The sequence below is a fragment of the Branchiostoma floridae genome, chromosome 7 (assembly GCF_000003815.2).
Source record: "Branchiostoma floridae strain S238N-H82 chromosome 7, Bfl_VNyyK, whole genome shotgun sequence".
Taxonomy (NCBI): domain Eukaryota; kingdom Metazoa; phylum Chordata; class Leptocardii; order Amphioxiformes; family Branchiostomatidae; genus Branchiostoma; species Branchiostoma floridae.
In genome coordinates, this window is record NC_049985.1 from 5,608,414 (window position 1) to 5,621,177 (window position 12,764).

Below are 12,764 nucleotides of genomic sequence, written 5' to 3' on the forward strand. Positions count from 1 at the left end.
CAGTCTCAGTAATCCTTGCCCTTGAATCTGAAGTTGTTTCTGGCACAGTTGTAGTAGTAGACACAGGCATTGTTGAAACAAAGGAGGTGACTTTTTGTTTCTCTTCCTTTGTGGGTAGAGTGTTTGTTGGCACAGTTGTTTCCATTGAAGGTACCACTGTTGTCAGTTCTGTATCCATCCTTGCATCTGTTGTTGCTACTCCTGTTGTTGTTTGTGTTGTTGTTTCTTGTAGGTTTGTCAAAATAGTGTCTTTTTTGTCTGATTCAGCCCCCTTTCCATCCTTGCTTGAAACTATCAGATCTGTTGGTAGGATGTCTTCTCCATGCTCATCAGCCAACAGGGGACCACATTGGCCCAAACCACAGGGCACCACGGTTGGTGTTTTGTAAACTGCAGTTGTGTCTCTGTCCTTAGTAGATGGCTTTGTAATGGGCTCTGTTGTGTCTTTGTTCTGATTGGTTGGCTCTGTGATAGGTTCTGTTGTACCTCTGCCCTGATTGGTTGGCTCTGTCACATATTCTGTTGTTTCTCTGCCCTGATTGGATGGCTCTGTTGCAGGTTTTGTTGTACTTCTGTCCTGAATGGTTGGCTCTGTTACACTCCCTGTTGTTTCTTCGTCTTGATTGGTTGGCTCTGTAACATACTCTGTTGTTTCTCTCTCCTGATTGGATGACTGAGTTGCTGGCACTGTTGTTTCTCCACCCTGATTGGTTGGCTCTGTAACATACTCTGTTGTTTCTCTCTCCTGATTGGATGACTGAGTGGCTGGCACTGTTGTTTCTACATCCTCATTGAATGGCTCTTTAACATACTCTGTTGTTTCTCTCTCCTGATTGGATGACTGAGTGTCTGGCACTGTTGTTTCTCCACCCTGATTGGTTGGCTCTGTAACATACTCTGTTATTTCTCTCTCCTGATTGGATGACTGAGTGGCTGGCACTGTTGTTTCTACATCCTCATTGGATGGCTCTGTGGCAAGTACCAATACTTGTGATGGTTTCTCAGGGAGTTCCTGATTAACTTTGCTTCCGTCCTCTTGTTTTGATTGCTTCATCTTTTCCTCATTTTTCTGTTCTGCTTCAGAGCCTGTAAACAATGACATGGCTTCAACATCCTCACCTTCATCTTGCAGAAAATCTCCAGATAGAATTCTTTCAAAAGCATCATCACTCAGTGCTGCAGTAGTCATTGTAGTTTCTTCCATACTACTCTGTCCACCTGCATCCTCTGTGGTTTCTTCTGAAGTCTCTTCAGACTCTGATTGGACAGATGTGTCACCACTACTTTGATAGTCATACTCTGCACTCGCTTCCATGTGGAGACCAGAAACTGAGCCATCTGCAAGGAGTGGCAACTCGACCATGCCGTCAGGTACTTCCTCACACAGTACGTCAGCAGGTTCCATCACTTCAACGTGTTCCAGCCAACTGGCATCTCCACCTTCTTGACTTGAATTTACAGTTGGCTGCTCATCCTTGTCTTGATCTTTGTCTTGGTCTTGTGTTTCTTGGACTGTTACTACTTCTGGACCAAAAACCTCAGCTTCTAGGTACCTAGGAACATCTGTGGGTTTTGATTCTGTGGTAGCCTTTGCTGTGGATGTGGTCATGATGTTCTCAGTGGCTGCAGGTAGTGTAGTGGTTGGTGAACTCTTGTAAAGGTTGGTTTGCTGTGGTTCTGTCTGAAGGTTCTCTTTCTGTAGTATCTGTGTGGCTGCAGGTATTTTTTCACTTGGTGCTGACAGGACAGAAAAGGTAGTGGTCTGTTGGTGGTCATCTTTTGCAGCCATTGTTGGTTGAAGAGTGGTCAGCTTCTGTTCCATCTCAGCTAACTTTTGAGTAGTTATCCTGTCTTCTTCCATGACAGAAATGGTTGTTTGTGAATTGGTTGTCTGTGGATTCTCCTCTGGCCTCTGTGTAGTACCTTGATTGTTTTCCATCTCAATCATCTGTTCCAAGTGTGGAGTTGTGGATTCTTTCTTCTGAGTGGACACTTCTGCTTCTGCTGGGATGGCTGTTGTAGTCTGTTGACGTGGTCTGTCTTCTTGTATATTGTCTGGCTTAGCATTTTCCCTTGAAGTTGATGCTAGGACTTCTTCAGTTGGCTGCACTGGCACCAACTTCTTATCTAGGCTAGCCCTTGTTGAAGTAGGTATCATTTGTGTAGTTTGACCGATGGTTGGCTCTATTGTAAGTACAGCAGGTATGTTGCTGTTTGTTGTGTCATCTGTTGCACTAGATTTGCCAGTTTCTTTCAGGTTTTTGCTTCTTCCACCATCTTGGACTGAGCCTCCATCCCGTTGCCATCCTTCCGGAAGTTCTTGGTTTGTCCCTATTGTAGCTTCTTCTTCCCTCTCTTTTGTATGTGCAGGTAATGCTGGCTGAAGGATGTCATCTTTCTGTTTTTGTGTCACTTCTTCTGTTGGCCTGTAAGTGGTGGTAGCAACAACTGTCTGTGATGTTTGTGAGTTGACGGACACCTCCTTTTGCCTAGGTGGGTCCGTAGACCGTCCTTCTTTTGAGCTCTGTCCCACCCTTGACGTTACCTGTGTTGGTTGCGGGCTTGTAGAATCTGCCGTTGTGCTTGGTGATTGGGTTGTCTTTGGATCGACTTTTGTACTTGGTGAACGGGGTGTTGTAGTATCCAGCCGTGTGCTCGGTGACTGTGTAGTCGTAGACTCTACTGTTGTACTAACTGACTCAACAGTAGTGGGATTTACTGTTTTGCCTTGTGACTTGTCAGTTTTAGGATCATGTGATGACTGTGTACCTTCTTCTTGTTGAGTGCTTTTAGTTGGCTTTACTGTGGTGTTCATCTCCATTCCTGCAAAGGCTGCACTGGTTAAGTCCTGTTTGGTAGTTGATGTTGTGTGCAGGGCAGGTGTGACTGGTTTTGTCTCAGTCTGTTGCGTTGTTTTGGCAGGTGTAATGGTAGTACTAGCTTGGTAGGATTCAGCAATCCTTTCCATTTTGTCTGGCATTTGATGTTGTTCAGTTGTGGCTCTCTCAAAGACACTACTGTCATCCCCTTGCCAGCCTTGTATATCCCCACTTTCATCCACTTTGATAACCTCACTGACTGAGGAAGCTTCATCTGTACCTTTAGATGCTGGTGTTTTCATTGTAGGATCACCACCTGTTTAGGTTAAGAAGGGTTTTTCAGAAAGATGGCATCGCAGAAATGTATCAAAACTAAAACAAGAAGACGGATTGCTTTGGTATCCGATGGTTGTTGTGATTTCTTACCAAGTTTTCAGCACCAAGGACAGAGGATGTCAAATCATATGATCATGTTATATTGTTGAGAAATAAAGAATGACACTCAATAAGTGACCATAAACAGTACTGAAAACTCTCCTTTGCCTGTGTGTGCAATGTATGTGCTAACCTATTCCTTTAAGAGCCTTAGGAAAGTTGGAATCACTGATCTTTTTGAAGAATTACGTTGGTAGTTTGTTACATTGTCATTTATAGAGTTACCACAGTATCACAATTTACCAGTTATAAGGTACATACTGCAAGTACAGTAATCGTATGACATACCTTGCTCTGACGTTGTCAGGTCCTCCATACTCTTCGGTGGTGTGGTCACAGGTGTGGTAGCATTCTTTGGGCGCTCTGTCGCTTCTGTGGTGACCTTCACCTCATCTGTACCAGTGGTACTCAGGAGGGCTATGGTCTGCCTCGTAGATGTGGAGTAGACGCCATCCTGGGTAGTGCTACCAGGGATGGTTTGGGTTGTGGCTGGGAGTCTGCCAGGGGTGCTGGTGCCTGCACTTGCAGATGTGGTGCCCAACTTCACCTCACTGCTGGGTGGCATTGTTGTAGCTGGGTCTTGATCTACCTCTGGAATCTTTGTGGTAGAGTCCAGGGTGGTGGGTTGTGTGTTGGGGTACCCGGGTGGTACCATCTCATCCTCGTGTATAGGGGAGGGCGGGGTCTGTACTGGCATGCAGGCTGTCTGCTGTACGGCCCCGAACGTTGTCCACAGCACCAGCACGGTCAGACGGAGAGGTGGCAATCCTGCCACTGCAGATGCTGTCATCCTCACTGGCTGTCAGATCTGGAGAAAAAACTTTATTTTTAGACATTGTAGTGGCCGTATTCTGTATTGTACATTTATGAGTACTATAGTCTTCATTGTAATTTAGTGCCTTTGCGCAGAGTCATAGTCTGTATAGACTGACTGTAGTGGTAGTATAAACTGAATTAACTTGTAGTTAGATCAGATCTATGCATTCATTTCATGATTATAATAAACTCAGCTTCAACTCTTAACCTTTGTGAATTGTGACCTTGGAATGACATCTTTCCACTGAATTTTGTCCATCTGGATGAATGTGACATGTCTCGTATATACTGGTCTTGTACTGTATGGACTTACATCAGTTGAAGGGGTAACATGGAGCTGTCTTGAGATGAAATTTAAAAAATCAAGATTTAATTATCATGTCATTGTGGAATATTGTTAGAACAGAGACAAGTAGAGGTATTGTAGAGACAAGGTGTCTGTGTCTGTATAGCCATTTGATCGCCGCCATGCTAGATAGATACACATGGTCAGACATTGTTAATGGTACCTCATATGAGGATGAACTGAACTGAACTGATAACACACCAGCCTCACAGGCACATGGTGCGGTAGCAACTGGTTATGACATTACACTGTGTGACCTGTCACATGCACACCTAACCATTGCAAGCACTGTTTAATAGTTTTTTTAACAGTCATCAATCCTCGGTTGGTAACTCTGGTACTCAAGGGCAACAATATTTCTTGTTCTTTTTGGGGCTGACATTGGGTACTTAGTAGTTGGTACATCCACCAGTTTATTACAGTTTACTACAGTTTATTACAGTTTGTCACTGTAGGTACACAGAGACCAAACGTCCAAGCAGCAGCAAGTCTGTAACAATTGTGATTATGCTGTCTATCAATCCTTACTGTAAGCCATACTGTAATCCATGCTCTTGTCACACTCTAGTCACATTTCATCAAGACAAGGTAGTGAATAGTTAAGATTACATTCTTTCAAAGATTTCTTTTTGGTTTCTACAAATGTGTAGAGTGCAGGTGCAGTAGTACAAAGAGTATTGTCAGTTGTAACCCGAAAAAGGACAATGAACTGTTCTATTTCCAACCAGCACTTCGCCCATCATAATCGCCATTTGATATTCCAGGTCTGTCCCGCTGTGCAGATTTTCTGCTTCAAGTTTTCCTACACAAACTGTAGCTAAGAGGCTTAACGCTCGCATGGGTGGCCGTGAATTTCGCAAGCTCGGCCGCATTGTTCGACACGGCAGGAAATCTCTTGGGAACAGGCCGCCGGTCAGAGGTGGACGTGACCTCGTCTGGTGCATGGGTGGGCGTCTATCAATCAGGCCAGCGATGGTCGTTTGATCGCTGGTTAACAAATAAGGCTTGACCTTTCAAGACAGGATGTCTATTTCTGTCCCAGCCATTGTTGGAGCCATGTTTTTTGTGAGAAACAGAAATACTTCGCGCCGGCCTGAGGTTGCTGGGTGCACGGTACACGTGGTGAACATGCATTGCCAGCGTGGGTGATTGAAACCCTCTTGGTGCCTGGCACGCTGTGGATCGGCTAAACTCCGCCAAACTACCGAGAGGTACACTTGGTATGAGTCATCAGGGTTTCTTGGAACACATCCAAGTAGTTTTCATGAATTTTTAATTTGGGGCAAACTCATGTTTCTTTATCAGAGCCAGCTAACTTTATTTTATTGAGGACAGTCTTCAGACTTCCAAAAACCGGAAGAAAAAAAGAAAAATGGAAAAGAAATCCTAAAATTTGAAACAATTTTGTAATTGATGACTGTAGTTCTGAGGCAGAACACAATTTTTTTAATAGGAAAAATCATTGGTGTCATCCATAAAGCAAGTCTTCCTTAAAAAGAATTTTGCAAGTAGAATTCATCAAACAGCTGAACTCAATTTTCCCTTTCAAAAGAAAAATAGCAGAAACACAGTCCATGCCTCTTAGACTTCATCATAAGGTGAGGTGCTTATAGAGGAACCAATTTAAAGACAAAACTGTTAAAATTGTTTAGAAGGGTATAGATTTCAACTTAAAGTTCAAGAAATTGAATTGTAGGCACTTATTTGATACAGGATGATCTGGAAGGAGTAAAGAAGATTCAGTCATTGTCCCAAACATTCTTGTTTAACTCCATGTTAGGCAAATTTTAAAGTTATTTTGCATGGTCAAAGGAATTGCAAACACAACTGAAATCAGATTTGAAAAATCCTTTTTACAGTTATGACATTTATTTTGAAAATAAACCTTAAGATTTCTTTTTTTTTCTTCCAAAGGTTCTATTTAGACCATGTTGATAAGTTGCTAGTTATCGTTTGTTGTATAAATGAACCCATTTGTATGGTTATTTTCAAGATATGAGGATTACACGTGAGTTGCTGAAATGTTCTACACTGCTCTTTCTCTAATATGGAAGTTTCCATTGTGAAAGATAATCTGCTTCTATTTGAACCTATATTTCTTGCAGAAAAAGTGTCCATAAATCATTTGAATTTGTGCTTATTTTATTTTCATTGATTGCTTTTTTAAGGCCGCATGTATGTAAATTATGCTGCCTTTCACAAGCATCTGGCATAAATGTGCTGTAATATCAAGACAAGACTGATATTGCTGTAGTGTGAGCTGTGTACTGTTTTTGGTCTAGATAAAGTTACGATGGCCTGAGCACCATGAAAAGAAAAATATGTCTCTGGCAAGCCTAATAAGGTATTCATCATATTCATTCAGTACACGTAACCTAAGTACATGGGAAATATTTGCTATTCATTAACGATCATTAATTGCTGTAATTGGTGTGAAAAATATTCTTCTGTGGGTGGGCATTAGCTAAGTCTTATTCAGGACAGATAGACTTTATGTGAATTTTGTATTAATTAGCTTCAAATTTTCTTGGCTTTGCAAATTTGTCTGTTTCTGAAGTAAATTTTAGATCTTGACCACAAATTGATGTGATCAAATTAAAGGCAGAATGTGCCTCACACAAAGATTATTCAGCAAATACTAAAGCAACTTAAGACAACAAGATTAACAGACAAATGAGCTTGAAATTATTTCCTACACTTGCACTGCAAGTTCCACCTTATTTTGCGGCATGAAGCAAAAAATTTTCTTCAAGCACTTTTAAAGAAAACTCCATCAAACACGTGAAGAATGAATCATTTACAGTAGTGCTGAATTCCTTAAGCATTAACATTGTACAGATACTGGCAACCCTGTACCAGTGACCACCTACACATAAGGCTGATGTGACCACTCTTTTGCCATCCCTAAAAATGTGTTTCAGAAGTCCTATGGCCATTATCCTGTTTTTAGTGACCACTCACTCACTTAAAAGTGACCACCCGGCCTGTGCACAAAACCAGATTTTCTCGGTCTCCTGAATGGTCATCTTGGACAGAATTGACTAGTAAAATCTCCTTGGTAAATTCAATGATCATTCTCCAAGCACCCCCATGAATCTTTCTTCTATTGTTGGGACTGTTTGACACTAGTATATAAAACTGCTGTCAGTCAACACAAAGTCTTTGCCTAATGCAAACTCTTTTACAAAGTCCATAAAAGTGATCATCTTTCACACATTTAATTTACATTGTAACACACAGAGTATTTGCTTGTATAAACAAGTTTACAAGTCCACGATAGAAATGATAATCTTTTACACAGTTCATTAACATTGTGATGTACAGCATATTTGCTCGTACAAAATCTTTTACAAGTCCATAAAAGCGATAATCTTTCACACAGTTCATTTATGTTGTGATCCACAGTGTGTTTATATCAGTCACAAACTAACCTTAAGTGATGGCAAATCAAGAACTTCTAATGATTGCTAGGAGCAGGAAAAAAACTAAGTCTTCATATCTATCGTATTCGAATCTGTATAGCTAGTTTAACTGCCCTTTGGTGTAACACACCAGCTTTGCAGGCACAAGGCACGTTATAAGCTGGTTATATTACTCTGAATGACCTGGCCCACCTAACCTTTGTACATCTATCTGCAAGCCATAGTTTGATGCTATCTACTGCCGATGCCCCTACTTTACTAGGTACCAATATGTTCTTCTCTATGATAATTCTATATATGGAAAACTTGCCATTCTATCATATCAATGATAACCTCACACCTTTTCATGATGAATGATAACGATGAATCCGATATTTTGCGTTGAACTGTACCATGATATATACTGTCATTTCAAGTTCTGTCAAGAGCATAGAATCTGATACAAATTTTAACGAAGAGAACAAATTTCCTACCTTCAACTGACGAACTTCAGGATGAGAGAAAACAAAATCTTCCGCTAGCAGAGAGGGAAGCTGCGCAAGGCCTGGCTGCTTCCACGGTCAGGTCTAGAAGGATCTGTAGTCTTCCACAAGTCCTCTGCACTCCGGCCTTGACGAGAGGCAATTTGGCACTGCGATCACCCAACAAGTGGCTCTGGAAGTTGTGAGGATGGGCTCATATGTGCTCTTTCAAGGCTTGACGGCATTGGTTCCTGGGCCCTTTGGTTCCCGTGGCAACCCCTTGGGTCTCCACGGCGACCATTGTCCTCCCGGGTCCTCATGTGCTGAGTCTGTGGTTCGCCCGTGGGGTGCCTCAGCCCCTCTGACGTCAAACCCTCTTTGGCATTCTAATGTGAAGATTTGATCTAATCAGAGGCGCGACCTTCCACAATGAGGGATTGTCAAATGACCAGCAGATGTCATTCGAGTGGAAAACTGCGCTACACGAGGTGTGAATGCCGTGGCTAATCATGTTAATTACACAGGCGACAGGCATGGAATATTTATACGTACCGAGCTGGACCGTTATAACTCCAGTTCTGGGGATCTGTTGAGAACAGTTGGTACATCTCTGAATCAAAATTATATGGAAACTGCCATCGTAGTAAAATTCACTTGTGATAAATGATACTACAAGTTTTAAAACTCCCCCATTAAAGCTATGAAATGCATTTCATTGTTCTTGTTACATATACAGTAATGACATTCAAGAGGAAAATATTTCTCTTTAAAACTTTTTTTTGCGTGTGAGTGTGTGTGTGTGTGCGTGTTTCCAACTGTTTGTGGTCAGCACACCTTAAGACCCTCCAGATAGATTGTGATCATGATATCATGGATGTGGGTTCACCTTGGTCTTGTTACCTTCTATAGCAGTATCATAATTGGCAAAATGTTTGTGATTGTTTCTCCCTGGGCAAGGACATTGCAACGACCTTGCACTGGGGAAATCAAAAAACAAAGGTCAACGATAGTCTTTTGGCACTATTTCCCTTAAAATGCCTACTTTATATTCATGAATTTCAGCAGTAATTGTAGTAGCAACGTGCATGGGTTTCTGAGAGGTTTGAGATGGTCATGAGATAGGTTTCTTTGTTGCCACACACAGAACTTTATCTTTAAGAATTTGAATTTGGAACTGTTCATATGTCAATGTTTTCCACAAGGACAGGGCCATCTGTCACAATATCATGTGTTAACATGATAGGCCTGATGTACCCTACAGGTTTTTCTGCTTGTTTGTTTATTTGTTTTTTTGTTTTGCATAAACCAGATAGTGAGTGTGAGTGGCATAAGTGTTGATCTGCCTTCAAGCCTAGCACACCAGTTTTGTACATAAAGTATTGCAAATTATAGATTAGCCAGTGGTAGGGTCACTTGATGGTGCTCATACCAATAGGTGTGGTGGGTTCTTTGGAACATTCCAGGCATTATGTCCTATTGCAGAGGTCCTTAGCTAGATTCTCACATGTTTTAAAAGGATTTTCAAAGGGTACAAAATTGGGTTGTGCCAGGGATTTGAACCCATGACGTTAAGATTCTGAGTCTGTAAAGTAGCAGTGCCCAGAAAGTGCTAATGATAGGACTTGTATTTCTGTCAACTACACTAACCATGATCTCCAAACAGAAGTTGGATGGCAACATTGTCATGTTTATCTATGTCACTGTTGTCTAACAGGAAACTGTTTATAGCAGAAACAGGAAGCTAATGGAACAATATTGAAACACTCTTTTTATGGGGGACCTTTGCACAAAATTTCAACAAAAATCTTACTAGTACTTTTAAATTATTTAAGTTTGTAAATTTCATTCAACACAAGCAAATTGCTTACCTCAACTTTTAATGAAAGTTACAAACTTTGGTATGGATTGTACCAACACAGATGAACTTTCATGCTAACAATCTTTTGTGATGCTTTCATGTGTCATTATTAATGGATATCAAGCCTGTGTTCACACACTCTCTTACTGGATGGGGTTATTGACCCCGAGAACAGTCCGGCTGGCCGCTAGGAGTGCAACTTAGTCAAGTTCCCATCGTTAAGTGCATTATTTGTTATGAGGACACAAGATGATGTAATTGGTGTAAAATCTGTCATTATAAATGGATATTAAGTTCTTTAAGTTCTTGGTTCTCTGAGTTTCTAGCCTGTGTTCACACACTGTCTTGCTGGATGGGGTTGTTGACCCAGAGAACTGTCCGGCTGGCCGCTAGGAGTGCGGTTTTAGCCAGGCCATCTAAGTTCCCATCGTTAAGTGCGTTATTTGTTCTGAGGACACTAGATGATGTAATTGGTGTAAAATCTGATTCTCCACACACGCACATGGTCCAGTGGTCCGCAATGGGACTCAAGTGACCTCAGAAGTGACCAAGTGACTTCCCGGCTATTTTAGGATCATACCCAGCATGTTGGCTTTGTAGGTACTGAGTATGGATAGACTTTGTTCACTTCATTGGGTCTATAAATAGATGGTTTCTATACAAAATACCCAGCGTGTATTGTGCTGTCTCATATTCATATATTACACTACCACAAAGAAAAAAATTATGTACTCGGTAATCTAGTTAGCTATGCCCTATTCCTAGTATAAATGAGTACTATACAGTAGATAGAGTGCCAAGATTTGAAATCGTTAGATTTTGTTTAAACTCTTGACAATGTGAGAATCTAACAAGTCTAATATTATAGACTATATTTTTCCATTCAGTTTAATACTAGATTCTCGTCTTGCTCAATCACTACACCCTCACAATACCTGTCTCAACAGCTTCTTTCCTTGGACTTTCAGAATATGGAACATTACTTTTTTTCTAAGGAGTTCTAATCCCACCAAATACAACCCACAAGCCTTCAAAATCAATGCGCACTGCTATCTCCTTACCTCATTAACTAAGTTCAGTACCTTAGAAGTCAGACTAGCACTGTTGTTGCATTGAGCAACCGTTAAGAAAAGTGTTATTACAGTATGTACTTGAAAGATTCTCCAACCATTGTCCTCTTCCTAAGAGAATGTCTTTTGCTCATGACAGCCTAAAAGAGATGTATGTTGAAAGTTATTTGAATACAGATTTAGATGATTATGAATCACATTTCAAACTTAGTTTGTGACTCTTATTTTCACCTTACAGGCTGACCGTCTAATGTTTGCCATCCACCTGGTCCACGGCATGCACCCAGAGCTGTTCCAGGAGCAGGTCAGTCACACAGATTCTGCTCTATACAGGGTTGGACAAGTTTTCTAAGATTCACTTGTCCTATTGAGCAAGAACATAGAAAATTTACTTGCCCAAACTAACTTTTCACTTGTCCGGACATTTAATTGACATTTGTCAAAAGTATTTTCAATTTCATCAATGGAATTCTTATTTTGTTTGCTGAGCTTGGCTCTATTTTTCTGCCGCTACAGGCCGTTACGCTTTGATTTGTATCCCCCATAGTATGCATGCTGTGATTTGGTCCCTAATACTTTGCGTTTCATCCTGCATAGGGGTCTTTCTGTTCTTTGAAACAAAATATATTCAAAGGTAAAAAAATTTGGCTGAGTATAAAATTGGCCCTCAAAATGCAAAAAATATTATTCCTTAGGGTTATAAAATGATATTAATGTAAAAATCATCTGTAAAAAATCCTGGCAAAAACTCTTCACTTGACACAGGCAGTATTGATGCCTTTATTGAGTTTATGAGTCACAACTCTGTGGTAAGATCTGTACACATGAATCCCACTGTTTGTGTTTTACAGGAGTGGGAGATGTTCCTCGGACTGATCATTGCAGACACCTTCAGGAGACAGGTGAGAATGGATGTGAATATTGTTACAGAAGAAAGAGAAAGTGATTTCAAACCAGGTAGCCCAAAAGAAGTCAAGGAACACTCTCTCACTGGTCGCGACAGGGAAGATTGATATACAGTATGTGTGAGTTCATTGAAACAAGGGAAATTCTCCTAGCGCTTTGGATTTGATGAACAATGGAAACAGTCAGAGTGCAAGATTCTTTCAAGATACCAGATACTTTTTGACATACCATTACTATCTCTTGTCATCTTAGTGTAAGGTTTGCAAGTTAGTAACTGGGAAATTTTCAAAAAGGTCTAAGGGAGATTTTTTGCATTCATTTTTTTTTTTAAATCCTGCAAAAAGGTCATGGAACTTGCAAATCTTTCCCAAGGTTTTAGTGTCTCAAAAGATCAAAGGTTCAGATTTTCTTCAGAATATGTCAAAATCATCTAATAAAGTACAGTGAAATTATGTCTCCTGTACTTGCTGAAAATGCCATTTTCTTTGGTGGTTTCTTTATTTGATATTGGATACATAATTCACCCAGAGTCAATGCATAAAACATGAGGTATCCTACAGTGCTCGCAGGAAACAGCCCATTGCAATCTGACACGTTCACACCTGATTATAGGATTTTGTGAAACCACAAC

The 12,764-nt window shown here is 40.8% G+C and overlaps 2 protein-coding genes across 2 annotated transcripts in view; one reads left to right on the plus strand and one right to left on the minus strand.

Moving 5' to 3' along the window:
- LOC118419531 (cytoplasmic dynein 2 heavy chain 1-like) overlaps window positions 1-12,764 on the plus strand; it is a gene marked incomplete in the record, with an annotated part of 82,495 nt that overhangs the window by 67,648 nt on the left and 2,083 nt on the right. Inside the window, 2 exon segments of the mRNA XM_035825950.1 lie at window positions 11,466-11,531; window positions 12,079-12,129. Of these exon segments, the coding sequence (XP_035681843.1) occupies window positions 11,466-11,531; window positions 12,079-12,129 (117 nt within the window).
- On the minus strand, window positions 3,401-8,892 carry LOC118419566 (platelet glycoprotein Ib alpha chain-like). The gene is made up of 2 exons (XM_035826010.1): window positions 8,312-8,892; window positions 3,401-4,062 (listed from the first exon to the last, which is right to left on the minus strand). The coding sequence occupies exon 2, from the start codon at window positions 4,042-4,044 to the stop codon at window positions 3,487-3,489; it is 558 nt and encodes a 185-aa protein (XP_035681903.1). The 5' UTR covers window positions 4,045-4,062; window positions 8,312-8,892; the 3' UTR covers window positions 3,401-3,486.

Bases quoted from the DNA above. Each gene is read 5' to 3' on its own strand.
- LOC118419566 (XM_035826010.1), bottom strand. From the start codon at position 4,044: ATGACAGCATCTGCAGTGGCAGGATTGCCACCTCTCCGTCTGACCGTG.